This window comes from Colletotrichum destructivum, chromosome 3, assembly GCF_034447905.1.
Source record: "Colletotrichum destructivum chromosome 3, complete sequence".
Classification (NCBI taxonomy): domain Eukaryota; kingdom Fungi; phylum Ascomycota; class Sordariomycetes; order Glomerellales; family Glomerellaceae; genus Colletotrichum; species Colletotrichum destructivum.
Window position 1 is genome coordinate 706,589 of NC_085898.1, and position 26,543 is coordinate 733,131.

Here is a 26,543-nt window from a genome sequence, read left to right on the forward strand (position 1 = left end):
GTCGCCTGACTACGGAATGCGGCGTCCTTGATAGGCTGACAGCCGAGAAAGCTGCAAGCTGCTTTGCCACACTTATGCACTCATATCGATGCCCACGGTGAACAGTGAGCGCAGCCTGATCTAAATATAACGCTGGCCAAGTCGGTTTGATGGCTTTCCCAAAGTCTTCATAACGCAAACGATTCCCAGTGAGAACGGAGATGGAGTGGCTGCCGGCACTGCATCGAAGCCTTCCATCGCAAAAATGCAGAGTTCTCGGCAGACCGCGTACGGAGCCCTGCCCGTCGTCGACGACCAACAGATGGGCGCAGAGTCCAGGATCGGCTCGGCGCCCGACTATCCCGAGGAAAAGCCTCGACGCCGTTCCCAGCCTCGGCCGCAGACTCTCGATAAGCCGTGGGTGAAACGATGCAGACGGGTGATTGTCGACCTGGTTCTCGCGGCTTTGGCGTTGCTCTTTGGCGTATTCGGGCTCTGGGCGTACAGCGTGAATGGAAGCCCCGCCGAGCCCGGGTCTACCGGCGTGATGCTGGTCAGGATGTCTCAATACGTACGCTTCCCATAGGGTCCAAAGACTCTCTCCTTTCTTGTTGCCTCTCAGGCTGACAAAAGCATCCTCCACGTAGGCGCCCACCATCTTCCCTGTCCTCTTTGCTGCCATTGCCGGGGCGACGATGAAGAACGTCGCGTCGTGGCGCATTCAGGCCAGTCAAGGGGCGACTCTCGGCTCGCTCGAACAGTGCCTTGGGAGTCAAACGATATCGCGGGCCTTCACGACGCAGATCAACCTTCGAACCTACAACTTGCTCGGCCTATCCATCGTCGCCCTCTGGTGTCTGTCTCCCTTGGGGAGTCAGGCGTCTCTCCGAGTGATATCCGTTATATCCAAGAGCGAAATCGACTTGAGGATGCTGAGCACCGTCGACACGTTTGGTGGATTCCAAGAAATTTACACCCAAAGCGCATACACGGCTCGCGGTAGAGTTGTTCAAACGACTGTTCCCTCTGCCGTGGTCACTTCACTGATGGCGGCCAAGTTCCTGAAGAGCCGCAACCAGGACATTTGGGGAAACGTCCGTCTTCCCGCAATCCAAAACCTTGAGAGGAGCAGCAAGTCCGACGGCGAGTCCGGCTGGATCGACCTTTCGGGGGACGACCCTATAGAGTACGCGTCTCTCATCGGCACGCCGGTGGCCAACCTGGCCACGCACGGCAACACATCCTTTGTTCTTCCCGGCTCCTATTTGACCCTCTCGTGCCCGACGATAAGCCTCGTTTCGAATCAGTCTCTTCTGAGCAACTGGACCAGCAACCCGCCAGCCTTAAGCCCCGAACTCCAGGGCAACCAGACCGACAACGTTTGGGCGGTTGGCGAAGGTGCCAAACCCCAGTATCAGGCTGCCATCTCTCTTCGCGACTGGGACGACCCGAATCTTGGGGTTACGCGAGCTCCAGACGCCCGAAAGCTGATATGGGAATCCAGCTATCCGATGGATGCGGATGAGTGGGGGAATGATATGGACCTGTCCATCATCAGCTGGGCCGAGTGCGACCTGACCACGACGCACACCGAGACGCAGGTGACTTGCATCGCCAGCATATCCGGCGACTCGTCCGGGAGCATTTGCCACCCGCACGCCGTCCGGCGGTCTCCCAAGCCCCCGTTCCATGGCAATTGGACAGTCCTCGATAAGACGGATAGTACCGAGTCAGCCGTGCTGGACTTCCTCACCAATCTGTTCCCGCTCCTCGCATCTTCCAGCCAGACCCGCCAACCGGCGCTCGTCTACCTGACGAACCCCTTCCGCGCGGTGGGGGGCGATGATCTTGGTCCGGTCTACAACACGACTGACCGGGCCACGTTCGAACTCTCCCTGGCGCAGATGCTTAACTCGATTCTCTACGTCGGAATCGACGCGCCAACGTTCACGGGGTCGTTCAATAGTTCGGACCCTGATCGGGGCACTCGCTTGTTTGACCCCTTTACCAGAAGGGATGATTATGACTACATGCTTAACATCACCGGCAACGTGACCTCTCGGCACGACGTCATCTATTGCGACCGGGCCTGGCTCGGCGTGCTCATAATCTCGTCCCTGGTCGCCTTCCTCTGCGCGATCGCGGGTGCCGTCTTGCGCATGATGACGCTCACGCCCGACGTGCTCGGGTCGACGTCGATCGCGCTCCTGCACAACCGGGTCGGCGGGCTGGAGGGCTCCTCTGGATGGTCGTCTGACGAATGGGTCAGGCACTTCAAGGACGCCAGGCTGCGCCTCGGCGACATCGAGCCGGCGGCCGAGGTTGGGCGGATTGGCCTGGCGACTCTGGACGACGGAGCCGTTGGCGTAGTAAAGAGTGGAAGGTATTACAACTGAAGAAGTTGCTTTGTTCTTTTTTGGTTGGAAGGATCCGTTGTTTTCTGCTGGGAGGAGAACTAGGTGGACATAGACAGTTGAGGGAGATCTTCTGCCTGTCAGAGAAGAAGCCTGAGTGGTTGGAACATCTCCAGGTCTTAGTGAGGCAAGCAGCTATCAAACTCACCGAGAAGCAAGCACAGTAAAGCAAGCTTCTGTAAGTGCTTCATGAAATTGGAACAAGATACGTAATGGAATCTCAATTTTAGAAAGAGTGTTAGTTACAAAATACACGTTTTAGGCTTCTTGGTAGGCAAGACGGCCGTCGATCTGCTAAGAGTAACAAGATTATCTAATTTGCACATTTACATTAAAACCAACATAGATGTAACACACACATTAACCCTATGCCGCGAGTTTCGTCCGGGTTGTAACACCGGACATTAACACAAGGCGGTTCTAGTACAGCCATTCGGGTTAATTGCTCACATTCCATCACTCCGATGTCCGAGGGTTCTCGCGATTGGTGCCATCGCATAGGCTAAACCTTCGCGGCATCCGGATCTTCCGGGGCGGGGGTCCGTCCGAGTCGGTTGTCGACATTCCGCTTATCAATCACAACACACGTCGTGAACCATGTTGCCAATGGCGTCTTGAATTGCGTTTGCTTGCTTTCTTTGCGCACGCGCGCGCGTGTGTGTAAGCTGTTGGTCGCTTAGAAACAAACCTGTTGGATTAGACTTGCGCGCTCGGCCGTTTCGTCGCATCATGAAGGGGAATAAGTAGAGGCTCGATGCCCCATTGCCATGATCTCTCACTCTTTGCATTTCAATTCATCACCAGCTCGCTCGGCACTCTTTCCACTGCAACATCTACATCGGACTCATAGTCGAAACTCATACAATAACCCCGCATACACTTTGAGAAACACCAAGACAAGGAACAAAAGCAACCCCCTTCTCACGAAGCCATCACCATGCCTCACTCAGCCGCCATCCAACCCGCGGCTAGAGCGCCGCTGGAGGTTCAAGAGGTCGAAACCTCCCAGCCCGGCCCTCACGAGCTTCTCATCAAAAACGAACTCATCGCCCTCGTCCCCATCGACGCGAAACTGGCCAAGCTGGCCGTCTTCCCCCTCCAGTACCCGGTCGTCCTCGGCTCCTCCTACGGCGGCACCGTGTCGGCCGTCGGCAGCGAGGTCACCGGCTTCAAGGTCGGCGACAAGGTCGCGGCCGCGCGCACCGGCGGCGAGTTCGGCAACAAGCTCGGCGCCTTCCAGAAGTACGTCATCGCCCGGGACGTGACGGCGAGCAAGCTGCCGGACAGCGCCGATCTGCATGTCCCCGTCGGCCTGCTCGGCAACTTCAGCACCATCGTCGGCCTCTTCAACGTGCACCTCGGCCTCGACAGGCCCGACCCCGTCAACAAGCTGCCGTCCAAGGGCAAGAAGATCCTGGTCTACGGCGGCACGTCGAGCTTCGGCAGCTTCGCGACGCAGTACCTCACCCAGGCCGGGTACGACATTGTCACCACTACGTCCCCGAAGCATAAGGACTTCGTCGCCAAGCTGGGCGCGGTCCACGTCGTCGACCATACCCAGCCGCAGGAGGCGGTCGTGAAGGACCTGGTCGCGCAGGGTCCCTACGACTACGTCGTCGACTCCATCTCCCTGAAGCCCACCTTCGACATCACGGCCAAGGTCGTCGCGGCGCAGGGCGGCGGGAAGATCTACGCGCTGCTGCCCCCCTCCGACCCTTCGAGCTTCCCCGAGGGCGTGGTCCCCGAGTTCGGATCTTGGTCGGTGTCGCTGATCCAGGACGAGAAGAATGCCGAACTGCTGAGGTGGGCGTACGGGACTTACTTCACCCAGGCTGTTTCCAACAACAAGATCCTTGGGCTTCCATCACAGAAGATCGATGGCGGGCTGGGCGGGCTGAACGAGGCGATTGAGGTGCTCTTCAAGGGAGTCAGTGGTCTGAAGGTTGTCATTGAGCCATAGGTTCGAGAGTCATGACATGTTTGAGCGGAATCTGAGCGGCTAGTTGAATGGCGTTTCTATCGGCTGCATTGTCATTCAATGTCACTTTTGTGAATAATATTACTGAATCAGTTTAAAAAAAGAAAAGCCGTGTAAACCATCGAGGGTCATTGTGTCTGGCAGTGTTTCCTGGTTGTCAAAAGTCTAGCAACGGACTTGCCGTTGGTTTACAATCCTCTCATAACCCCAAACTTCAATAAGTCTGCTTCAAATAGCGGTAGGATATATATATATATATAAGATTGATATTACATACAAGTAGATTACCTCTTCCATTCGCCAACGCTGCCAACCACGTAGCTTCCCCCGGAGCGGGACAGCGCCGAACCGGAGCAAATTCTAGGCTGTGACTGAACTCCCTGAGCTTCCTGAGCTCGGCGGAAAACAATCAGAGGCCATTAAGCGGCTGGTGGGGCGGCCGGGGCTTCGGCCGGCGGCGCTGCGGCCGGATCTTGGGCGGGATTGGCTGGAGGAGCTGCGGGGGCCGGAGCCGCCGGAGCAGCCGGGGCAGCAGCAGGAGGTGCACCACCTCCCGGGGGTGCGCCGCCGCCACCACCACCACCACCACCACCACCTTGCTCCGCCGGTGCCGGTACGAAAGCCGCGTTCGCCAGCGGGATCTGCCCTACAGCACCACCAGAGACGGTAGTCCCGTCGACGTTGGCTTTTGCCGCCGCCGCCAGCTTGGAGTACTGGACGACTTGGTTCGCGTTGGTGCTGCCGTCCTTGTTAGCACTACTGTCCGCTGACCGTCCAGTCGAGCGGGCCTCTACTCACGGGTTGATGACCAGGACCTGGCCCTCTTGGCAGTGCGGTCCGGTGGCGCAGTACAGGAACATGGGGTCGGCGCTCGTGATGGGCATGTTGAAAGTGCCGACCATCGCCTGCCCGTCCTGGAACGGGATGTGGCCGCTGTGGATGGCTGCCGGGTTCTGCGCCTGGAGCGGCTGGCACGCGGAGCCCTCGGCGCTCTGCGTCACGGTGTGGTTACCGTTGCTGAACTGGAACTGCACGACGTCGCCGACCTGGGCCTGGATCAGGTTCGGCACGAAGGTGTCCTGCGGGCCGCCGACCACGACGGGGATGAGCTGGTTGCCTTGAGGCGTCGCCGGTGGTGCTGCTGCTTGTCTCCTGACTGCCGTTCGTCGATCGTCAGCTACTGCTTACACGGCGGTCCAAGAGTGGACATTTCGAATTTCCAGGGAATGAGGGCAAAGGTAACTTACTCCTGAACGGGCGATGCGGAACACCCCCAACGACGGTACCATCGGCCGGGAAAGGGTCTCTCTTGGAGACGGGCTGGGGCATCGCGCTGACCGTGACAGCAGCAGCCATCAAGGCCCAAGCTGAGTTGACTCTCATGATGGATGGAAAGAAGAAAAAGTAGCTTTAGATTCTACGAGAAATGACTGAAGTGAACACTGCTCAACAGTGACTATCCCTGGGAAATAGATTAAAATTGTGTAAGTTAATGGAAGAGGCCGATGGAAATCGCGGCTGGTCCTCACTAGGAGGTGTATTTTTGTCGAAGAGGAAGGAAAAGGAACAGAAAGAAAGGAAGGGAGACGGAGACAGACGATGAGACTTAAAGTTCGAGTAAGTCTAAATTTTGAATTATATTAGCAACTGGGCTCTAGCACATTGTCCATTCGGAAAACCCGCCCAGCCAAAGGCTCAAGCCTCTTCTTGTACGGGGCTTGTCCAAGCAGGGGGGGGGCCGTTCGTTACCAATGATGATGGAAGTGCCGACACAGGGGAAGGGGGTCCAAGGAGACTCAGCGCAGCAGCCAAGACGAACTGCTTCCAGGCGGTGACGATGATGATGCCTGCCACCTGGGGCAGTCGATGAGGCTCGTGCCGCCAAGCTGTCTGATGATGTTCCGTGACGGTTTGAGGCTCCGATGAGCGATACCCCTTTCGGGGAGACAGAGGCTCACGCCTAATGGGCGGCGATCTGGCGGGAGATCATGTCGATTGGATCGCCGCCCATCCCTTCTCTCCACCAGACAGGGGGTGGAGGCCTGGATAGATGGGTTCATGGGATGGCGTAAGTCTGTGTTTCCGAGCTGCCATGTGCGTGGGGCCGAGGTGGGCAGATTGGGTGATGGAGCCAATAGCTACATGAAATATGGGAGGGCTGGTTGGTTTGTCGTTCGGGAGTTTTCCATGTTTCACATCGACCTCAGGTTCGTTCTCTCTGGACACCGGTGTGGAGCATCTCGCCTCTTGTCTCTTGTCTCTTGTCACGGCTTGTCAGGGCATGTGTATGTAAGTAAGTGAGTGGTGTTGGTTCTGTGAGTCTGTCCGTTTGCAGACGACAGGGGCCCTTCTGACACCCCAAACACACTGGGGGGGCATCCCTCCCCACCTCCTCCTCAGCTCTTGTTCCTCTCGAGTCCGTCCTCGGCAGTAAGCGTCGGCAGTAAGCGTCGGCAGAGAAGGCAGCTGGCTTGATTTGCCCGCTGAGTTATACTCTGCCTAAAGCCGGGACGAAACAGCCTCCCCCTGCCAGAGATGAGACGAAAAGAAATTTCTTCAACGCTCGGCGATGATCCGAATGGGTTTGGGCTTCCTCTCCCTCTCGCGCGCGCGCGGTTCAGCCGGTCCAAAGAAGCCTTGTGACGCCCTCCTGGCCCCATCTTTAAAAAAAAAAAAAAGTAGTTATTGAAGAAAGAAAGTTGAAAACGTGGACGGAACCCCCATGAACCAACAGACCCTGAACGATCGACGTTCATGGCGTGTCACTTTCGTCCTGCCAACTGCACAATCAGTGCCATCTCTGACCCAAAAGACGCGTCGACATTATGTCCTCGTTGCCCGCGACTTGGAAGAGTTGCGACAGACTGTCAAGGACATGGGATGGGATACGATGGGAGGGGGTTTCCAGTGTGAAAGCAAGCTGCCATCTCACCCTTCGAACTCCCATCATCGCATCTGCCCCGCCCCGTCCAAAGCTCCTGCAGGAGAGTCTGAGAGTCTGAGACAACGCACACACACAACATACACTGAACACGGTTGAATCTCGGGCTTTCCTGTCGCACTCTTCCTTGGTATCGGTTTCTCCAATGTTTGTTATTCGGTGTTGGGGAGTCCCTTGTCACAGCCACGGGGTCAAGCTGGTAACTAATGCGCAACCATGCGCATGATTTCTCTTGTCCGATCGGAAACTGGAGGTGACGAATGATGCTTGAGTGTGCTAGCTGGTTGGTAGGTTGGTTGGTTTGTAAGTCGATGGCATCCGTCGTCGCCCGAATCTGGCATTTTGCTTCCGGCCGGTACGATCTGATCTCCGTCAACGACTCCGAAAGACCGGGGGGCCCTCACCATACTGCCCGTCTTTGACCTTACTGGCCCAGCTTTCCAGCAACGACACTTTTTTTTATGCGCCGGGTGCGATGTCTTGACGTTCCAAAGCCGTTCTCGCATGATGTTATCAATTGCAGATGCCAAACTTGCATCCACCCCAGCGCCGATAATGTTAAATCAGGTCACCACTTTATCATGAACCTGGAGTCGCGAATATCTCAACACATTTTCATACTGACTATGGATAACTTGTCCCCTGGAAAAACCTAGCATAGTCAATCAGCGAAATGGAAACAAGAGACGCGTTCCGAGCTCCCCAAGCTACAGGCACCACGACCTGGTGGTGGACCCCCTCCTGGTCCATCGATCTTGAGCACACGAAGCATTGAGCGTTGCGTGGCCGGGAGGACCGGGGGTCAGGGCGGCTCTGTTCCTCCCATGTAAAGCCTAACAATCGATTGGACAATCTGACGATGGACCCCTTGATGGCTTGGAAGTAGTTGATGTGTGGACTCAAGTCCGACTCAGATGCCATCTGCTGACTGGCCCCATCCATTTCGATCCTTAATCCATCTCAACTCCCCAAGAACAACGATGGACCTCTGCCCGCTTTTGGCCAACCACACCGAGATGCAGTGGAGGATGTCTCGTCGGGAGCCCAAGAAGCCGTCCATGTTGGCCGCAAAAGATGCGATGGCGTTTCTCAGGTAGATTGCATCTGGACGCAAGCGTGATGGATAGTGGACACGTTCGGCCTTGGTGACGAACGACTCAGGGGACCGTGAAACATGAGTTGTATCTAGGTCTCAAGTCGACTAGGCATAGGTAAAGAGTGTACACTTCAGGCATTCCGACAGACTTCCGACGTTCCGACATCTCAAGGACACTGAAAGTGATGCGAACATCTCAGGTCCGCAAAAAGATTATCCCCTCTCTCATGACGGCGACGAAGACCAACCGTTTTCATACCAATCCATTCAGCAGGATGGCAACGCTACTTGTTTACTGTGTTGAAAAAAGTCGACATCTCAACTGACAAGCCTTGCTACATAGCCCTAGCAATGCTCCCCGGATAACAAGCAGCTCTGTCATGCGCAAAAGATACGATAAACAATCATGAATCCGGTGAATCGAATTCGTTGGAGTGGCTGCCCTTGCCCAGCAACCAAAACCGACGGCGTTTTCATTGCACGATTCCTCTCTTTGTTTTTCTAAAGCATCGCCGATAATCCAATAGATGACGCCCATCGACAGGAGTCTGACATGGCCCGATGAACTAACTCATCGCACGTCATGGCAGTCCCATGAACCACCGACACCCCCTCCCTGATTCCTTCACGCCAACGCGGGCTTCGTCCAGGCCTTCAGATACCCGTCGACCCGGCTGATGTTCTCGTGCCCGGCCGCCTTGGTCGCCTCGTACGCCAGACGGTAGACGTGGATCGACTCGGAGAACAGCGGGCGGTGGTGCCTCCACCCGGTCAGCCGCGTGAGCTTCGTCGAGTCCGTCCACTGGGGAAAGTTGATGATGGCCGGCGGCCACGGGTCCTCGCCCTCCTTCAGCGCCCCGGGCTCGACGTACTGCAAGCCGCCCGTGATCGCGTACTCCCCCGCCAGCGCCCGCGCCACCTCGTCGACCGTCTCGTACCGCTGCGCCGAGATGTTGAAGACGTGGCCCTCGACCCCGGCCCGGTCCGGGTGCGTGGCGATGGCGACGTAGGCCTCGGCGCAGTCGTCCACGTGGAGGGCGTGCACGATGGTGTTGGGCGGCGTCGGCAGGAGGAGCGGCCTCCTCTCGGCGGCCGCCTTGGCCGCGACGTCGAAAAAGGCCTTGTAGAAGCTCGAGGTGCGGCCGTAGACGTTGGTGGGCCGGACGAGGACGGGGGAGAAGACGTCCGAGTGGTCAAAGATTTTCCTAGCGTAGGTCGCTCGGTTGGCTAGGAGGGGGATTGGGTTCAGGGGGGACTCCTCCGTGTGCGGCGCCAGGCCGGGGGCTCCGTGGTAGTGCGGGCCGACGCCGTAGTCCTTGCAGCCGGAGCTGAAGATGACGAGCGGCTTCCGGCCGGCGGCGGAGCTGGCTGCGCCCAGGGTCCGGAGGAGCTGGACTGTGTTCTGGTAGTGAGCGACGTAGTCGACGAGACTCTCCGTGACCGAGACGATGGCGTCGAGGGTCGCGGGGAGGTGGCTCTGGATCGTTGCGTGGGCGGCGCGGTCGTCGATGGCGCCGATGACGGGAAGAATTTCTTCCTGGGCGAGCGCCGTGGCGGCCGAGAGGGACCGGACGAGGCCGTACGTCGTCCACCCGGCCGCGACGAAGGCGCGCGCGACGGCGTTGCCGATGTAGCCGTTCGCGCCGGTGACAAAGACGGTTTTGGGCGCTGTTGTCATTGTAACTTGATTATGAGGTCTCAATGGCTTTCTTATGTTAGAATCATCATGTCAGCCGGCTTCAGGTCTTTTATACAGTGGCTTTTCGTCCCCCTCTCTCGCCGATATCAGACAGTTAAGTGCCCGTGATAGGAGGTCTCAAATGACGGAATCTAAATCGCGGGCTATCAGCGATATCGCGTAGTGTAAAGGCGGCCCAATATTCAGACCGACTTGCAGCTGGCTGCCTCTTGTACTATTTCCATTGGATGCTCCTAGGCATGCGATCCTTCGCCTTCTCTTGGAGTGGAACGCCTCCCCCTGCGAGTGAGTCCAGACTAGTTCTGACGCATTTTGCAGCGGATGGGGTGGTTCATGCAGCAGGCAACTCAATCGTTTCACTTGGTTCATCATTGGCTCAGGAGTCAGAACGAATCGAAACCGTCGATTGCTCAGGGATCTCCCCTTGCGTGGGGTGAAATCGTCATGGGTGTTGCTCGACGATTTCTAAGCACGGGGGAAACCCAAGGCGTTGCTGTGCTTGCTGGGTGATTTGGTTTAGTCAGGCGGCGGAACTGCACTCCTCATCAACCCCGTTTGTACGAGATGAGGCAGTTGAGCTGTGCTTTTATTTGAAAATTGTTTGTTCTACATGTTCCCACTTGAATCAGGTCCCCGTAATACCTCCCTGCACCTTGACTTGGTCCCCCCGCCCACTCATAAACCACTTGTGAGAAGACGGCTGCCCTGTTCGTGATCCTTGATGACAGATTTCAAGCCCGCAAGATAGGAATCAGTTCAAAAAAGTAAGGGGCCGTCATGATGACGCTCATGACTACCTGGTGAATGTTACCGCCCCTAGCTATGATTGTGATACTCTGGTCAAGATGTAATGACTGCAAAAAGGCCAGAGTGAAGAGATGTGAAGCATTTACGATTGTCAAAAAATATGGTATCTCGTATGTAATCATCGTCGCCGCTGGTCAAACTCGCAAAAAATTCAAGCACCCAGACCCAAATTCCTCGCAGCAACAGAAACGCTGGTATCAAAGTCCCAAACCTGAAATGCGCCGTTTCGCCGACATCCCAAACCTTCCCCCAAAGTCAAACAACACTCGCAATAAAATACCGCCCCTCTTTCCCCGCGTCAAGGAACCATCACGACAAAGACCCAGAAGGCTAGCAGACCAATCATCACCGGACCTTGACGGATGCTTGGCACGCTGAAGGTCTTGGAGGACGAGCCGGCAAAGATGACGAAGCGGTCGCCGGTCGATTTGGGTGGCAGGCTCGTCCGCGTCTGTACCGCCGAGGTCGGGACGTCGGCGTTGGCAGACGGGCTGATGGGGCCGGTCGGGATGCCTTGCCCGAAGTTGCCGTCAAGCGGAATCCTTCCGGACCTTGCCCCGGTAGGCCGGCTGACCTCGGAGGGCGACTGGCTCGGCTGTGCGCCGCCTCCTCCTCCTGAACCCCCTGGTACACTTCCATCCGGGCTGGCAGTAGGAGCAGGATCTCGGTTCTGACCCTCTGATGAGGGATCAAGTAATATCCTGCCAGGTGGGTTTGATTCGGGATTTGAGGGGGGGGCTGGAGATGCCGCCGGAGGCGCACTCGTCGGACGTGACCCATCCACGAGCCATGGACAGCCATCATCTTGTGTCATGTCGATGATGATGGTCCTCACGGGGGCCATCACAGTGTAAGTGACGGACGGCACCGGCGTGGCTCCGATCTCGCAGCCATTCTCTCGCGGGCTGATGTGCGGGGCTGCGAGGACGAGAGGGAGGAGGATGGAAAGGAGTATTGTTAGTGCCGTATGCATTGTGTGTAATGCAGTGAAACTAGATGGGGAGTGTTCATGGGTTGATGGTCTGATCTGATCAGAGAGTTTTGTGAGAGGTTTCTAGAAGAAGTGGTGGTCTGGAAAGGTCTATTTCTCTCTCTCTCACAGTCCCAATAAGGCCACCTGCTCGATGTCGGGTCACCAGATGACTTCTTATAAATCGAAGGGCATCGTGTAACTCACTCATCCATTTTCTAGCTACACAAAACACCAAGACCCCAAGACCCAGCTCTTTGGGTAGTGGCTGGCTGCATGCGGCGATGGCTTCTTCCTTTGCACAACACGCCTCGAAGCTACCCCTCCAACCCCAACCGCAACCCCCTGAGTCTGGTGAGGATATCAACGTCATCATCATTGCTCAGATATGAGGGGATTCCCCACGAACCGAAGAATCCCCTCCCCTCCCCGTCGAAAACGGACTGTTCAAGCCCTCGGAAGGCCCTTTCCTGCGATACCGAGACATGGGAAAGTCTTGGTGGCTCACTCGGTTAACCTAACGCCTAGCAGGCAAGATGCAGAATGCCACCAAAGAAAAAATAAGCTTCTTATTTCACCATGTCTCAACTGTTTCGGGAATGGCTTCATATCGCTGGTAGCACAAGGCGTTCGCCTCATTGGTCGGCGGTCCGCGTCCTTGTCTCGGGCGCCTGGAGGCTGCATACTTTCTGTCCAAGGAACCTCCCGGTTTGAGCACGATCGTCTTGTCATTTGCCTTCTCGACAAGTTCAAGAGTAGAGAGGAGAAGAGAAGAAGAGGGGTCCAAAGGATCCCGAGGACCAGGCTCGCGGCGCCCGTGTGATCGACCGCCCAAGTTTTCGCCAGCTGATCAACTGCAGATGCAGATGGTGGAGACAATGAAGCCTGGTGTATTCGACAGGGTTTGATTTGCCGGGATTGTAATCTTCCAGCTAGCTAGCTTTGTCAAGGCCGACCTCTCCAGAGGCTAATGGCAAGTTCCTGCATGTCCGTTTTGGCGTAGTGTGCTTTTGGGGGAGCAATTTGTGCCATCGTGATGGAAGCTTCGCAGAGATGGTATTAGCATACAAAGACGACTCGATAAAAGAGGTGGAGTTTGCCGCACACAACACCCTGCTAAAGTGAGTATAACACTACTGGATCGAGGACCATCGCCGACGTGGCGGAGTCAACATGTCTGAAGCCGTCAATGGAAGCATCTTCAGCCGTGGTTTGAACGGAGCCTCAATCTCAGCCCTCTGCATAAGTTCGGCTTGGTTCGACGTTAGCCTCGGAAATAGTGCAAAGCTACACGATGACCGTTTTCAGTCAACAATTGGGGTCAAGATCGTAATGTCTTGGCTCCTTTGGCCGTTGTTAGTTTACACCTTTCCCGCACCGGTTGCGTTCCCTCGAGTCCGTCCGGCCCCCCTTCCCCTCCCCTCCCCAATACACCCAACCCGAATCCCAAAAGGGAGAGACAATTCTAGATCGCGCAGAGAGACAGAGGGGAGGCGAGTGACATTCTGTTTCAAGAAAATATGGGAATCCTACAAGACCCCCCTTTGCCAGGCCAGACGTCCAAAGTATTCCCGAAACTGCATAATACCATAAACCATGTGCTAAACTAGACAAGATCTTCGTCTCACATCTTGTTGTCTGTCTTTTTATTTTATTTTTGGTCCTTTACACAAAAGTATTTCCATCAGTGTCGTTTTCCTCGCCCGTCGGTCCGTCCGGCACAAAAACGATATCCAAGATGCAAAGCCTGCTATGGACCTGCGTCCTCTCCCTCCTGTTATGGGTTGGTGTGGGAAACGCCGAGTGTGTCTTCCCCGACGAGAATGGCAATCTGCCGAAGCAGCACATCGTGGTCATCGACCGCATACCCGTCCATCTGAGCGCCGCCATCTGCTCCAACACTACCATCAGCGTCGCTGGAACAACGGTGCCAGTGACCAATGCCCCGACAGTGTTGCTCACCGACTTCATTGTCGAGAACACAATCACGCTCACTTCAACACTGTAAGTAGAGGGGGGGGGGGGGGGCCTGGTGAAGCCCAACAACTCCCCAAATCCCACACCTTTCTTTGCATATCAGATGCGGAGGAAGTACTTGGACTAACCCGCACACAGGAGCCCAATCACACCTTTCAATGGCCTATACACAACCATAACCCGAGGAGTGCCTCAGGGCTCTTCTACCTCCACCATCACCATCGACCCTCAAGATGGCTCTGATCTTGGGACCCAGATCGTTCTGCAACCTCTCCCCTCAGATTGGCAAGGGCCTTTCAACCCCATACAGACGCGCTTAATCGTGCCTTGGGGGTTTCCAACCATGTCGTCAGTCTACGATTTGGGGCCCTCTGGGCCTGGTCTCGGCGGCGAGACCGCGTTCCCCCGGAGCCTCATCGTCATCACGGCACCCTGGACCGGCTCCGTCACGAACACCGTCTTGCTCCCCCCTCGACAGAGTGACGAGGTTGGCACGCGGATCCTCTTGACGCCGGCTTCTGAGCCTTTCACGGGGTCGTTGACAGCAGTTACGCAGCCGTGGACCGGCATGGTACCCACGACAATCACTCTCCCGGCTCGTGGGACAGACTCGATTGGCACGCAACTCGTGTTGACGCCGATAGACGCCTCCGCCCCCACTGATCCGCCTCTCGCCCGTTCCTTCACAACAATGACAGGCGTCTGGACAGGAACGGCGCTGTCGACTGTGGAGCTGCCTCCGGCTGGTGGTGATGGTATCGGAACCCGTATCCTTCTCAGGCCCACCACCGAAGGAGGTCAAAGTGATCCCGCGCCTTCTCCTCGTCTCTTTATTGATATCACGGCTACCGGGACCGGGACCGATCCCACCACCATAACGATCCCGCCAGCTGGAACGGGAACGTTGACAATCGCAACCCGACTAATCCTCAACCCGGCCACGACTCCGGGTTCCGGTGGCAGCACGGGGAACGGCAACAGACCCCTCGACCCCTTTGGTCGGCTCTTTATCCCGCCCGAAACCAGCACCGACGATCGCTTCATCACAATCACGTCGACCACGACCGGTGCGGATCCCACCACTCTGACTTTCCTGCCCGCCGAGACCGGTGGTACGGGCACTGTGATCGTGTTCGACACGCTGACCGTCACCGTCACCACTCCCACCGGAGGACTCGTCCCTCAGATCCTGCTGCCAACAAGCGGCGGATCGGTTGTCTCGACCACGACCCCGGGGGGCCCGATCAACCCTGCCGAGTTGGTTGACGTGGATTCGAGCGCAGTGTCGTCCTCGAGTGGCCAGACCAGCGGCCCCATTGGCAACAACATCCTCACAAGCCCTGACGGAGGATCAAGCACCAATCCGGTGCCGGACATCACCAGCACCCCTTTCACCCAGCCTGCTCTCCTCACGAGTGATCTGGACGTCCCAGCCACTTCGACCACGACGGATCCCGGCCTGCCTCGGCTGCTTTTGACCACGACCTCCAGTGCCCCAGCCACATCAGACTCCGATCCCCCAATTGAGCCGTTTGAGTTTCCCGATGATGAAGTTGTCACTGACCTCAGCTCTACTGTCAGCCCGACTACCATCACCACCACCATCACCACCCCTCTAGCTCGTATGTTGGATACCTCCACTGATTCTGTTTCTAGCACCGGAGCCGCCTCAACAACAACAACAACCACTGCTTCAAGTGGACCTTCAGACGACCCGAATAACAACTCTTTGCTGGATCCCAGTTCCGGGTTGACGTCAACGTCGACGACTACGCCGGGAGTTTTCCCCAACTCCTTCACCTCAACTACCAGCGGCGGTGCCGACCCCGCCAGTCTCATCTCCTCGATTCAGTCCACCGGCTCCCAGAGTTCCGACGCTTCGGTCCCTCCCAGTTCTACCGGGGCCACCACCTCCACTTCTCCGGACGTACTTCCAGACACCCTCCGTCCTCAAAGCAGCACCGAGACAACCAGCGCAGCTACTGTTCCTGTCTCGAGCGCGTCTTCCACGGCTCAGGATCCCCTTTCTTCGGGATCCTCCTCGTCCACCGGCGTGCTTCCCAACTCGCTCCTCTCAACATCCACTACTGAGACGTCAGCGATCCAGACATTGGCATCCCAGGCGTCTTCCCCTTCAGACATCTCTACGTCGACCAGCGCGTTTCCCAACTCGCTTGTTTCAACATCTACTGCGGAGACGTCAGGGTCAGGGATCCAGACATCCGCGTCCCAGGCGTCCTCCTTCTCAGACATCTCTACGTCCACCGGCGTTCTTCCCAACTCGCTCCTCTCAACATCCACTACTGAGACGTCAGCGATCCAGACATCGGCATCCCAGGCGTCTTCCTCTTCAAACATCTCTACGTCGACCAGCCTGCTTCCCAACTCGCTCCTCACAACGACCCCAAGCCAAACACCCTCCTCATCTGGAGCAGAACCGTCTACTAGCGTATCTCCCGACCCAGTTGTCTCGACTTCCACGGATCAGTCACCATCGTCGTCCGGGTCCACCAGCGCGCTTCCAAACTCGCTCATCTCAACATCCGCGACTGAAACTACCACAAACCCGACATCCGCAGCTCAGACGTCTTCCTCTTCGGACGTCCTCACGTCCACCAGCGCGCTTCCCAATTCGCTCATATCAACATCCACGACTCAGACATCCACAATCCAGACACCCCTCTCTTCAGAAGTCTCATCATCTACCAGCGCGCTTCCCAACTCCCTTATCTCGACATCGACGTCCGAGACGTCCACTCTCCAGATATCCCCCTCTTCAGAAGTTTCTACGTCTACGAGCCTGCTTCCCAACTCCCTCATCTCGACATCAACATCCGAGACGTCCTCGTTCCAGACGACGTTTTCGTCCCAAGTCACAACATCCTCTAGCGCATCTCCCGACTCACTCACCTTGACGTCTACAGACCAGTCATCATCGTCTGCCGAAATTGCGACGTCTACTAGTGGACTCCCTAACTCCCTTATCTCGACAACAACAAGCCTGACGTCCTCTTTGGATGTCTTAACATCCACCAGCGGGCTTCCCAACTCCCTTATCTCAACTACAACAAGCCTGACGTCCTCCTCTTCAGATGTGTCAACGTCCACCAGCGGGCTTCCTAACTCTCTCATCTCCACGTCCACAAGCCAGGCGTCCCTTTCCTCAGAAACGTCAACCTTCATCAGTGGATCCTCGGACTCTGCCATCTTGACTTCCACGAGTCAGTCATCGGCGTCTTCCGGAACTGCCACATCCACTAGCGCACTTCCTAACTCCCTTATCTCAACATCAACAAGCCTGACATCCTCTTTGGATGTCTCGACGTCTACCAGCGGACTTCCCAGCCCCTCTACCTCTTCAGAAGCTTCAACAACTACAAGTGGACTTCCTAACTCTCTTATTTCTACATCAACAAGCCTGACATCCTCTTTGGATGTCTCGACGTCTACCAGCGGACTTCCCAGCCCCCCTACCTCTTCAGAAGCCTTAACAACTACAAGTGGGCTTCCTAACTCTCTCATCTCGACATCCACAAGCCTGACGTCCTCTTTGGATGTCTCGACGTCTACCAGCGGACTTCCCAGCCCCCCTACCTCTTCAGAAGCCTCAACAACTACAAGTGGACTTCCTAACTCTCTTATTTCTACATCAACAAGCCTGACGTCCTCCCCCTCGGATGTCTCATCATCCACCAGCGGATCTTCGGACTCTGTCATCTTGACTTCCACGGCTCTAACGTCCTCTTTAGAAGCCTCAACGTCCACCAGTGGGCTGCCTAACTCTCTCATCTCGACAACCACGAGCCCGACGTCCTCTTTGGATGTCTCGACGTCCACAAGCGGACTTTCCAGCTCCCTTACCTCTTCAGAAGCCCCAACGACCACCAGTGGACTCCCCAACTCTCTCATCTCCACATCAACAAGCCAGACATCGTTTTCATCAGGGACGTCAACCTCCATCAGTGGATCTTCGGACTCTTCCACGACTCTGACGTCTTCTTTGGATGTCTCATCATCCACCAGCGGGCTTCCTAATTCGCTCATCTCAACATCAAGCCTGACGTCCTCCTCTTCAGGTGTCTCGTCAACGTCCACCAGCGGGCTTCCTAATTCACTCATCTCAACATCCAGCCTGACATCCTCTTCAGACTCATCAACGACCACCAGTGGGCTTCCTAATTCTCTTGTCTCAACATCAAGCCTGACATCCCCCTCTTCAGATGTCTCATCAACGTCCACTAGTGGGCTTCCTAACTCTCTCATCTCAACATCCACAAGCCTATTATCCTCGGACTCATCAACTTCCACCAGTGGGCTTCCCAATTCACTCATCTCGACATCAAGCCTGACGTCTTCCTCTTCAGATGTCTCATCAACGTCCACTAGTGGGCTTCCTAATTCTCTCATTTCCACATCCACAAGCCTGACATCCTCCTCCTCCGCCTCAGATGTCTCATCATCCACCAGCGGGCTTCCTAATTCCCTTGTCTCAACATCAAGCCAGACGTCCTCCTCCTCGGAATTTTCAACATCCACTAGCGTGTCCCCAGACCCTATCACAACATCCACGATCCAGTCATCGTCATCTTCCGGAACTGCCACTTCCACAAGCGGTCTTCCCAACTCCCTCATCTCGACATCAACGAGCCTGGCATCCTCCTCTTCGGGAGCCTCAACGTCCACTAGCGTGTTCCCGAGCTCAATCACAACATCCACGGCCCAGTCATCTCCGTCTTCAGAAGCCTCTACGTCTACCAGTGTGTTTCCCAACTCCATCACAACACTCACGACTACAACAGAGACATCTTCATCTTCAGGAACCACGACGTCTGGTGGCAGTTTGTCTGAATCTACTGTTTCGACTTCATCGACCCAGTCATCCGTGTCTTCAGACGTCTTTACGTCTACTAGTGTCTTGCCTAACTCCGTCACCACGCTCACAACCTCAACACAGACATCCTCCTCCTCGGGAATCTCTACTTCTGGCAGCGCATCGACCGATTTGACTACCTTTACTTCTACAATCCTCACAACCTCTTCATCCGAGATATCCACATCCACCAGCGCGCTTCCAAATTCCATCACATCACCCACAACCACAACGCAGACATTATCATCTTCGGAAGCCTCGACGTCTAGCCGTGTGTTGTCCGACTCAACTATCTTGACATCCACCTCATCAGACACATCCACATCCACTAGCGCGCTTCCTAATTCCATCATATCATCCACAAGCACAACACAGGCATCATCATCTTCAGAAGCCTCTACATCCAGCAGTGTGTTGTCCGATTCCACTATCCTGACATCCTCCTCGTCAGACATCTCCACATCCACTAGCGCGCTGCCTAACTCCATCATATCATCCACAACCACATCGCAGACATCATTGTCTTCGGAAGCCTCAACGTCTAGCAGTGCATTGTCCGTCTCAACATCAAGCCTGACATCCACCTCATCAGACATCTCCACATCCACCAGCGCGCTGCCTAACTCTCTCATATCATCCACAACCACAACGCAGGTATCATCATCTTCAGAAGCCTCAACGCCTAGTAGCTTGGTGCCTGACTCTACCTTCATAACGCCCTCTTCCTCGGGAACTTCCACGACAACCAGTGTATTCCCCAACTCCTTCACAACACTCACAACCCTAACATCTTCGTCGGGGACCTCCACGCTTACCACCGTGTTTCCGGATTCTGTCACAACATCCGCGACCCAGTCATCCTCTTCTTTGGGGACCTCTGAGTCTACCAGCGGGCCTTCTGATTCCACCATCTCGACACCCACGAGCCAGTCGTCCTCCTCTCCCGGAATTTCAACCTCCACCACGAGCCTGCTTCCCAACTCCTTAATCTCATCTTCTACAAGCTCATCAACTGGAACCGAGGCAACCAGTTCTGGGGTTGTCACGACAACGTCATCTACTGCAAGCACCCAGCCAACTAGTTCACCTACTACAGGATCGACTTCAAGTAGTTCCTCGTCCGCCGTAGGCTCGTCTACGACGTCGACTAGCGAAACTGGTGGATCTACATCAACAGCTTCTCCTACAAGCACCGGCACCAGCAGCACTACCGTCATCACTGAATCCACGTCTACCACGGTGGCAAGCAGCAGCGGAAGCGTAACCGTTAGCTCGTCGACCTCTCCAGCTGCCAGCTCGTCCAGCTCAAGTACTGGCAGCTCCTTCGGATCCGCATCAACGAGCTCCTCCACGTCACCTGCCAGCGCATCTTCAGGAACTTCAACTGGGAGCTCCTCCACACAATCAGTGAGCTCGTCCGATGCTTCGACTGCAAGTGCTTCCACATCATCTACTGGCACATCTTCCGGGATCTCAACTACAAGCTCATCCGCACAACCCGCGACCTCATCTGGCGTTTCAACTGCAAGCGCTTCCACATCATCCGTCAGCTCCTCAGAAAGCTCGGCGGGAAGCTCCTCTACCTCCTCTCTACAGACCGCTAGCTCTTCTACCTCATCCGCCAACTCATCTGGAAGTCCGCTAAGCTCCCCAACATCATTTGTTACCTCGTCCGCCTCTTCGACAACAAGCTTCATCGGCTCATCGGGAAGTTCGGAGGCAAGCTCGTTAGGTAGTACTTCTACTCAGCTCACTAGCTCATCTGGAACTCAGACAGGAAGCTCCTCTGCGCCGTCTACCACCTCTTCAATTACCCCGTCCATCTCATCTTCTGTTTCCTCGAGCTCAGGCTCGTCTTCGCCGGCAGCCACTTCTTCCTCAACTTTGGAAGTGAGCTCTTCTACTTCCACCGCAGTTGGTTCCTCAACCTCCACCGAGATCAGCTCCTCCGCGCCCACAACAGGAAGCACTTTCACTTCTACAGCTGTTACCTCTTCCAGCTCCTCCAGCACAGGAATAGTCAGCTCTCCATCGGCAACCAGCTCTTCATTGACAACTAGCCCTTCGTCAACAGGTGGTTCCACGAACAGTGACGTGGTCAATTCCTCCACTTCCTCGGTAGCCAGCTCATCTTCAGCAACTAGCCTGTCAACTTCAGCCAGCTCGTCTTCACCAAGCAGTTCTTCAAACAGCCAAGTAGTCAGCTCCTCCACTTCCTCGGTGGCTAGCTCTTTCTCGACGACATTGACAACGAGCTCTTCCTCGATTGCAGGTAGTTCTTCATCAATAGACAGCTCCTCTGCCTCATCGGTAGTCAGCTCTTCTTCGGCGACTGGCTCCTTAACAACAGCTAGCTCGTCTTCTGTAGTTAGCCCAACGTCAGCAATCAGCACCTCTACTTCATCGACGTCTAGCTCTTCCTTGACGACATCAACAGCTAGTTCTTCATCAACAGACGGCTCCTCCATCTCTTCTTCAGTAGTCAGCCCGTCCTCAGGAACTAGCACCTTGTCAACAACCAGCTCGTCCTCAATAATCACCCCATCTTCAATTACGAGCTCCTCGTCGACAACTGTCACTTTGTCAACAAGTAGTTCTTCGGTAACAGACAGTTCTCCCCCAGCAAGCCCCTCTTCGACTTTGAGTACTTCTACTTTGAGTACTTCTACGACTTTGAGCTCCTCTACCACTTTGAGTCCTTCTGAACCCATCAGCTCTTCTGCTTCCTCCACGGTCAGCTCTTCCTCGGTGACAGCTTTGTCAACAGGCAGTTCGTCGGCAACAAGTAGTTCTTCCTCGGGCTTGACAAGCAGCTCTCTCACTTCTTCAGTAGCCAGCTCTTCCTCAGTAGTCAGCCCTTCGTCGACGATCACGTCCTTGACAACAAGTATCTCTTCAACAGGGAGCTCTTCATCAGCAGCCGATTCCTCAACTTTGAGCAGTTCTGGAGCTGTCAGTTCTTCTGTCTCGCCCACGGCTAGTTCTTCAGCTACAGGTAGTTCTTCAGCAACAGGCAGCTCTGCAGCAACAAGCATTTCTACTTCTGCTCCACCAAGCAGCTCATCCACAACTGGGGGGAGCATCTCTCCTACCTCGTCAGGAGCCACGTCTTTGTCAACCATAAGCTCTTCGTCAACCGTGAGCACTTCTGGAGCAATCAGCTCTTCGGCGTCTTCCGTGGTCAGCTCTTCCTCAGAAACCAGTCTCTCTTCGACAAGAACCTCTTCCACCGCGCAGGAGACAAGCTCTTCTATTTCTACCTCTTCAGCAGTCGATTCATCAGCAACTAGCTCTTCTTCGACAGTGAGAACTTCTGAAACGGTCAGCTCCTCTACAACTGCAATCGACTCTTCGACAACGGCTGCTACTTCATTGGCAAGCAGCTCCTCTACCACTCAGGGGGCCAGCTCTTTTACCTCTTCATCTGTCAGCTCTTCTACCGGTCAGACGTCCAGCTCCTCAACCACCCAGGTAGTCAGCTCTTCTGCTTCGTCAACAGCCAGTGGTAGTTCTTCTACCGATCAGACAACAAGCTCCTCTACTACCTCTGTAGTCAGCTCTTCGTCAATCAGCAGTTCCTCTACCGGCCAGGCGTCAAGCTCTTCTTCTGCCTCTGTAACCAGCTCCTCCGTCACACAAGGAGGCAGCTCTTCTACTCCTTCAGTAGTCAGCTCTACCAGTCAGCCTTCCAGCTCCTCAACCACTCGGGATGTCGTCTCTTCTTCCTTTTCATCAGCAACCACAACTCTGTTGACCACTAGCTCCTCTACTGGCCCGACGTCCAGCTCCTCTGTTTCGTCGGTAGTCAGCCCTCCGTCAGCGGCCAGCTCTTCGTTAACTGACAGCTCCTCTACCACTCAGGGAGTCATTTCCTCCACCGGCTCATCCACATTTTCAACCGCCAGTTCTTCACCAGCAATGAGCACTTCTTCCGTCAGCTCATCAACCTCTACTGTGGCTAGCTCTTCGACGACACCCAGTACTTTGTCAACAGCGGGCTCCACATTGACAGGCAGCTCCTCCTCCGCTACTGGAGTCAGTTCTTCGACGTCTTCAGCAATGAGCTCCTCTTCATCAGTCAGCTCCTCTTCCACAGATGGCAGCAGTTCAGCTTCCTCCGGAGTCGGCTCAACCTCAACTTCAACAGCTAGCTCCTCTGGGGCGACTAGCTCTTCTACTAGCCAGACAGTTAGCCCTTCTACTACAGCACCCGGCTCCTCTACTTCCTCGACAACTGGCTCTTCATCAGCGACGAGCTCTTCGGGAACAGTCATATCCTCTACAACAGGAGTCAGCTCTTCTGCCTCCTCTGTGGTCAGCTCATCATCAACAACATCCTCCCAAAGCCTTCCCTCCTCCACCATCCAGACAGTTACCTCCGCCACCACCGGGCCTGGCTCCTCATTCCCTCCAACAACAAGCTCTTCTTCAACGACTAGGTCATCTTCGACTAGTAGCTCCTCTGCGACGATCAGCTCCTCCCCAACGCAGTCAGTGAGCTCCTCTGCTACTCAGACTACCAGCTCTATCGCCACCACCTCTGGAACCTTTTCAACATCCGTTGTCAGCACGTCCTCGCTGCGAACCAGTTCCTCCAGCTCCACAACATCTTCAGTACGGGTCTCGTCCAGCTCAACAACGCGCGGGACGCCAACTACTCCGATCCCCCAAACTTCATCGTCATTCACCGGCTGCCTTGTGACAACGTCGGCCACAGCCGCTCCGCAGTGCGGTGTCACTCTTCCAGGAACCTGCGCCGACTTGCCCAACACCAACGGCCTCCTGCCCCTGACTGGGGTCACGGCATCTTGCCTCCTGGACCTCGGCCCCTTTGGCGTCGGCCCTGTCGCCACCTGTCTCTTGAACATCGACATCCTCAACCCTCGCGGTCAGCCCATCGCAGACTGCCTCCTCCGCACGCTCAGGGGATCCTGCCCTGGAGCTCTCCCCCAGCCCTGCATCGATCTCCAGCTTGTCAACGGCCTGGACCTGCTCGTCGACCTTCCGGCGTGTGTGGCCGCCCTTGGTCCCTACAGCTCCGGCGCAACGGCGGTCTGTCTCGCGGTGAACTCGATCACGAGCGCCACGACAGGCTTGTCGATCTTTGGGTGTCTCCAGGGTAGCTTCAATCCCCCACCAACGGTCGTGACGGTCACCGATCCGGCCCTCTGCCCGCCGGCTCCAACGCCTACCAGATGTGCCACCCCTTCGCTGCCCCAACAGTGTTTGAGTCTCTCTACGGTCAACGGCTTAGATCTGCTGGTTGACATACCGGCATGCGTCCAGGCTCTTGGCCTTTATGCCGTCGGCGACGTCGCAACTTGTCTCGTTACCAGCGTCATCGACACGCTCACGTCGGGACAATCGATCGTCAGTTGCCTTCAGCGCTCGCTAGGCTCGAGATGCGTTACATCCTTGCCGCAGGTCTGTCTGGATTTGAGCGTGTCAAACGACGCAGTGACCGCCGACCTCTGTCTCACCCTGCTGGGTCCGTTGTCTCTGGGCGTTGCTGGAAGCTGTTTTACCTCCGGTCTCACAAGTGGTGATGCGATTGTCCAGTGTTTGAATAATGTGCTGTTTCCATGAGAGGCGTTCCAAAAGTATCGGCAGAAGGTCTAGGTGAGACCTCAACAACCATGCCAGCAGTATGTTGTGGAGTAATTACATCTTGTAATGGCTTTGAGTTGTCTTGATTTTTGCAAACTTTGTTTCAAAAGCAATGTTTTATTCTCGTGTTGATATTCCAATATCTATGTTATAGGGGGGGATAATTGGGCATTAAAGACGTACGGTTTTGATACTGAATCAAACACCCTCTGGCTAAGCGCGACATCAACAACAAGTCTGGATATCGCACGGCCAGGTGGCTCGAAGAGAATGCAATTGTTTTGCGAACAGAAATCTCCAGTCAGTGAACATGTGTTTCTCAATGCTGAGCAGATAATTGTGATGTTTACGCCCATTCGATTTGAACAATGTTCAGCTGGTTATAATCCCTGCTATCAAGCAATTGACACTTGAAGTTCCTCGTGCGGCACATAGATCTTCATGTCTTTAAATTTCCTATTTTTCTTCTGGCGATTTCACAGGTGGTATGAATTCTTCCAACCAGTCTGATCCGTGCCGAAGCGTGTTCATCTCAGCGCACTTCTTCGTCATGGACTCGATTGGCTTCCTTATGGATACCTTCCAAGCCGTCAGGGAGAGGCGGGGATCGTAACGTACCGGAACGGCCCCCTAAGCTTCGCGGTGCCGTAGGGTTCGTGGATAAACCTGCTGGGAATGGAGTCATCGAGCATGGACACATATGGCAGGCGAAGAGTCCGAGAATAGGGTGGTTGGATCACGTCGTTTTCCCTAGCTACCTATTTGCAGAAAACACCGCTGTTGATACTGTCCGACATCTGACCGTAACAGTTGGCTGTACCCTGCTCTTGACATTTTTGAAGTCAAATAGCACAAAGTAGGAAAACCACAACTCGACAGGTTGTATGACCATCTTCTATGATTCCAAATAATGTATTTGGTTGGTTCGTTGTGCAGCACAACTCAAGTCGAATCTCAAATTTGTACGTATTCAATGTTTGCGCGAGTTTCGCCAGAGTTCGTGTTAACCAGCTGTGCCCATACGTCTTGAGAAACATCTATCGTATTTCCGGGCTTCCTTGCAAGATCAACAACCCGAACGTCTACGGTTCCGGTCTTACAGGCGCCTTTGGTCGAACTGAGGCACCTCATGCGGTATCTCCGACCACAGGCTGCCCCGTTATCCCAGAGACCGTCACTGGCAGCTACAAAGAGGTTTCCAGGAGGGAACTGGTTCGCATTGCTGCCATAACATCTTGTTGGCAAGTACGGAGGGGAATATGGGCCTGCTGTTCCGATATCGGCACTAGCAAGAGATGCTAGTACTCCTAGAAAGAAGGCCTTCATGTTGCTTTTTAACGTCAGAAAATATTCTCGCAGTGCTTTAAGAGTATAAACATACCGAGATGGAGATAATATATAGTAGGTCACCGACTTGTGGCAGATAGTTTTGCTTGTAGAAAGATTTTAGGAAAGCTGAAATTTTGTTCGGATACAGGAGAGGGTTGGATGCAGCCCTAGACTGATGATGGGCTTCATCTCCCTATTTATCAGAAATTCATAGCAAATGACAGCTATCAGATGTCTAAGAGTATATGACTACAATCTAATAAGGTTTTGCACCAGCCTTTATAGTGTTTTAACTGGAGTAAAACTGGGTCAGCGTCCTCTCGTGGTCGAGGGGATAGATTAGCTAGGCTTGCACTACATGTCCAGCCTTGCCGAAATTCCTCATCTCAATATAATGTGAGTAGGCTAACAGATCAACCGGTAGCGAGAACAACTGATAACGAAAAGACTAATAACGAAAACGAGGTATACGAAAAGTCTAACAACGAAAACGACTGAGAACGAGAACAACCAATAACAATGCACACAGTTTATTACGCCCGTCGGCAGAGCCGCAAGGACTACTCACAATGTTGACTAATAGACATTGCTGAACCCATGTCGTTTATCTTTGGAACCCACTCATGTATTATGAACCAGCTATTTGGGGTTTGGCCGGTGTAACTACGCAGTACAGAACATGGGATAACGATGCAGGTGCATCATTAATAATTACCGCTTTTGCTTATGCCACAGTAGTTGCCCAGACTGCGTGTACTACTAAGTTAAAGGGGCTTAGATGCAGCTGGAAAGGTTTTCCTTTGCTTTTAGACTAGGTTCAGAGGAAATTATTATGTATTTGTGCCAAGTTGGAGAGTATCACGCACACGAAGGGCA

General features: G+C 54.8%; 9 protein-coding genes across 9 annotated transcripts; 3 read left to right on the top strand and 6 right to left on the bottom strand.

Moving 5' to 3' along the window:
- Window positions 1–244: 244 nt before the first annotated feature.
- Window positions 245–2,375, top strand: CDEST_04289 (uncharacterized protein; the record flags this gene model as incomplete). The annotated part of the gene is made up of 2 exons (XM_062920448.1): window positions 245–550; window positions 627–2,375. The coding sequence occupies 2 exons, from the start codon at window positions 245–247 to the stop codon at window positions 2,373–2,375; spliced, it is 2,055 nt and encodes a 684-aa protein (XP_062776499.1).
- Window positions 2,376–3,157: 782 nt separating this feature from the next.
- Window positions 3,158–4,353, top strand: CDEST_04290 (Putative GroES-like superfamily, alcohol dehydrogenase-like, NAD(P)-binding domain superfamily; the record flags this gene model as incomplete). Its single annotated transcript, XM_062920449.1, has 1 exon — window positions 3,158–4,353. Exon 1 carries the CDS (start codon window positions 3,331–3,333, stop codon window positions 4,351–4,353), a length of 1,023 nt encoding a protein of 340 aa, XP_062776500.1. The 5' UTR covers window positions 3,158–3,330.
- Window positions 4,354–4,790: 437 nt separating this feature from the next.
- CDEST_04291 (Putative cupredoxin) lies at window positions 4,791–5,976 on the bottom strand (the record flags this gene model as incomplete). The annotated part of the gene is made up of 3 exons (XM_062920450.1): window positions 5,619–5,976; window positions 5,170–5,527; window positions 4,791–5,109 (listed from the first exon to the last, which is right to left on the bottom strand). The coding sequence occupies exons 1-3, from the start codon at window positions 5,752–5,754 to the stop codon at window positions 4,791–4,793; spliced, it is 813 nt and encodes a 270-aa protein (XP_062776501.1). The 5' UTR covers window positions 5,755–5,976.
- Window positions 5,977–9,033: 3,057 nt separating this feature from the next.
- CDEST_04292 (Putative NAD-dependent epimerase/dehydratase, NAD(P)-binding domain superfamily) lies at window positions 9,034–10,086 on the bottom strand (the record flags this gene model as incomplete). The annotated part of the gene is made up of 1 exon (XM_062920451.1): window positions 9,034–10,086. The coding sequence occupies one exon, from the start codon at window positions 10,084–10,086 to the stop codon at window positions 9,034–9,036; it is 1,053 nt and encodes a 350-aa protein (XP_062776502.1).
- Window positions 10,087–11,212: 1,126 nt separating this feature from the next.
- Window positions 11,213–11,887, bottom strand: CDEST_04293 (uncharacterized protein; the record flags this gene model as incomplete). The annotated part of the gene is made up of 1 exon (XM_062920452.1): window positions 11,213–11,887. One exon carries the CDS (start codon window positions 11,885–11,887, stop codon window positions 11,213–11,215), a length of 675 nt encoding a protein of 224 aa, XP_062776503.1.
- Window positions 11,888–16,516: 4,629 nt separating this feature from the next.
- Window positions 16,517–20,428, bottom strand: CDEST_04294 (uncharacterized protein; the record flags this gene model as incomplete). Its single annotated transcript, XM_062920453.1, has 2 exons — window positions 16,517–17,061; window positions 17,128–20,428. The coding sequence occupies 2 exons, from the start codon at window positions 20,426–20,428 to the stop codon at window positions 16,517–16,519; spliced, it is 3,846 nt and encodes a 1,281-aa protein (XP_062776504.1).
- Window positions 20,429–20,500: 72 nt separating this feature from the next.
- On the bottom strand, window positions 20,501–21,853 carry CDEST_04295 (uncharacterized protein; the record flags this gene model as incomplete). Its single annotated transcript, XM_062920454.1, has 1 exon — window positions 20,501–21,853. The coding sequence occupies one exon, from the start codon at window positions 21,851–21,853 to the stop codon at window positions 20,501–20,503; it is 1,353 nt and encodes a 450-aa protein (XP_062776505.1).
- Window positions 21,854–22,649: 796 nt separating this feature from the next.
- CDEST_04296 (uncharacterized protein) lies at window positions 22,650–24,317 on the top strand (the record flags this gene model as incomplete). Its single annotated transcript, XM_062920455.1, has 1 exon — window positions 22,650–24,317. The coding sequence occupies one exon, from the start codon at window positions 22,650–22,652 to the stop codon at window positions 24,315–24,317; it is 1,668 nt and encodes a 555-aa protein (XP_062776506.1).
- A 975-nt stretch (window positions 24,318–25,292) lies between these two features.
- Window positions 25,293–25,664, bottom strand: CDEST_04297 (Putative rlpA-like protein, double-psi beta-barrel; the record flags this gene model as incomplete). The annotated part of the gene is made up of 1 exon (XM_062920456.1): window positions 25,293–25,664. One exon carries the CDS (start codon window positions 25,662–25,664, stop codon window positions 25,293–25,295), a length of 372 nt encoding a protein of 123 aa, XP_062776507.1.
- Window positions 25,665–26,543: the final 879 nt, after the last annotated feature.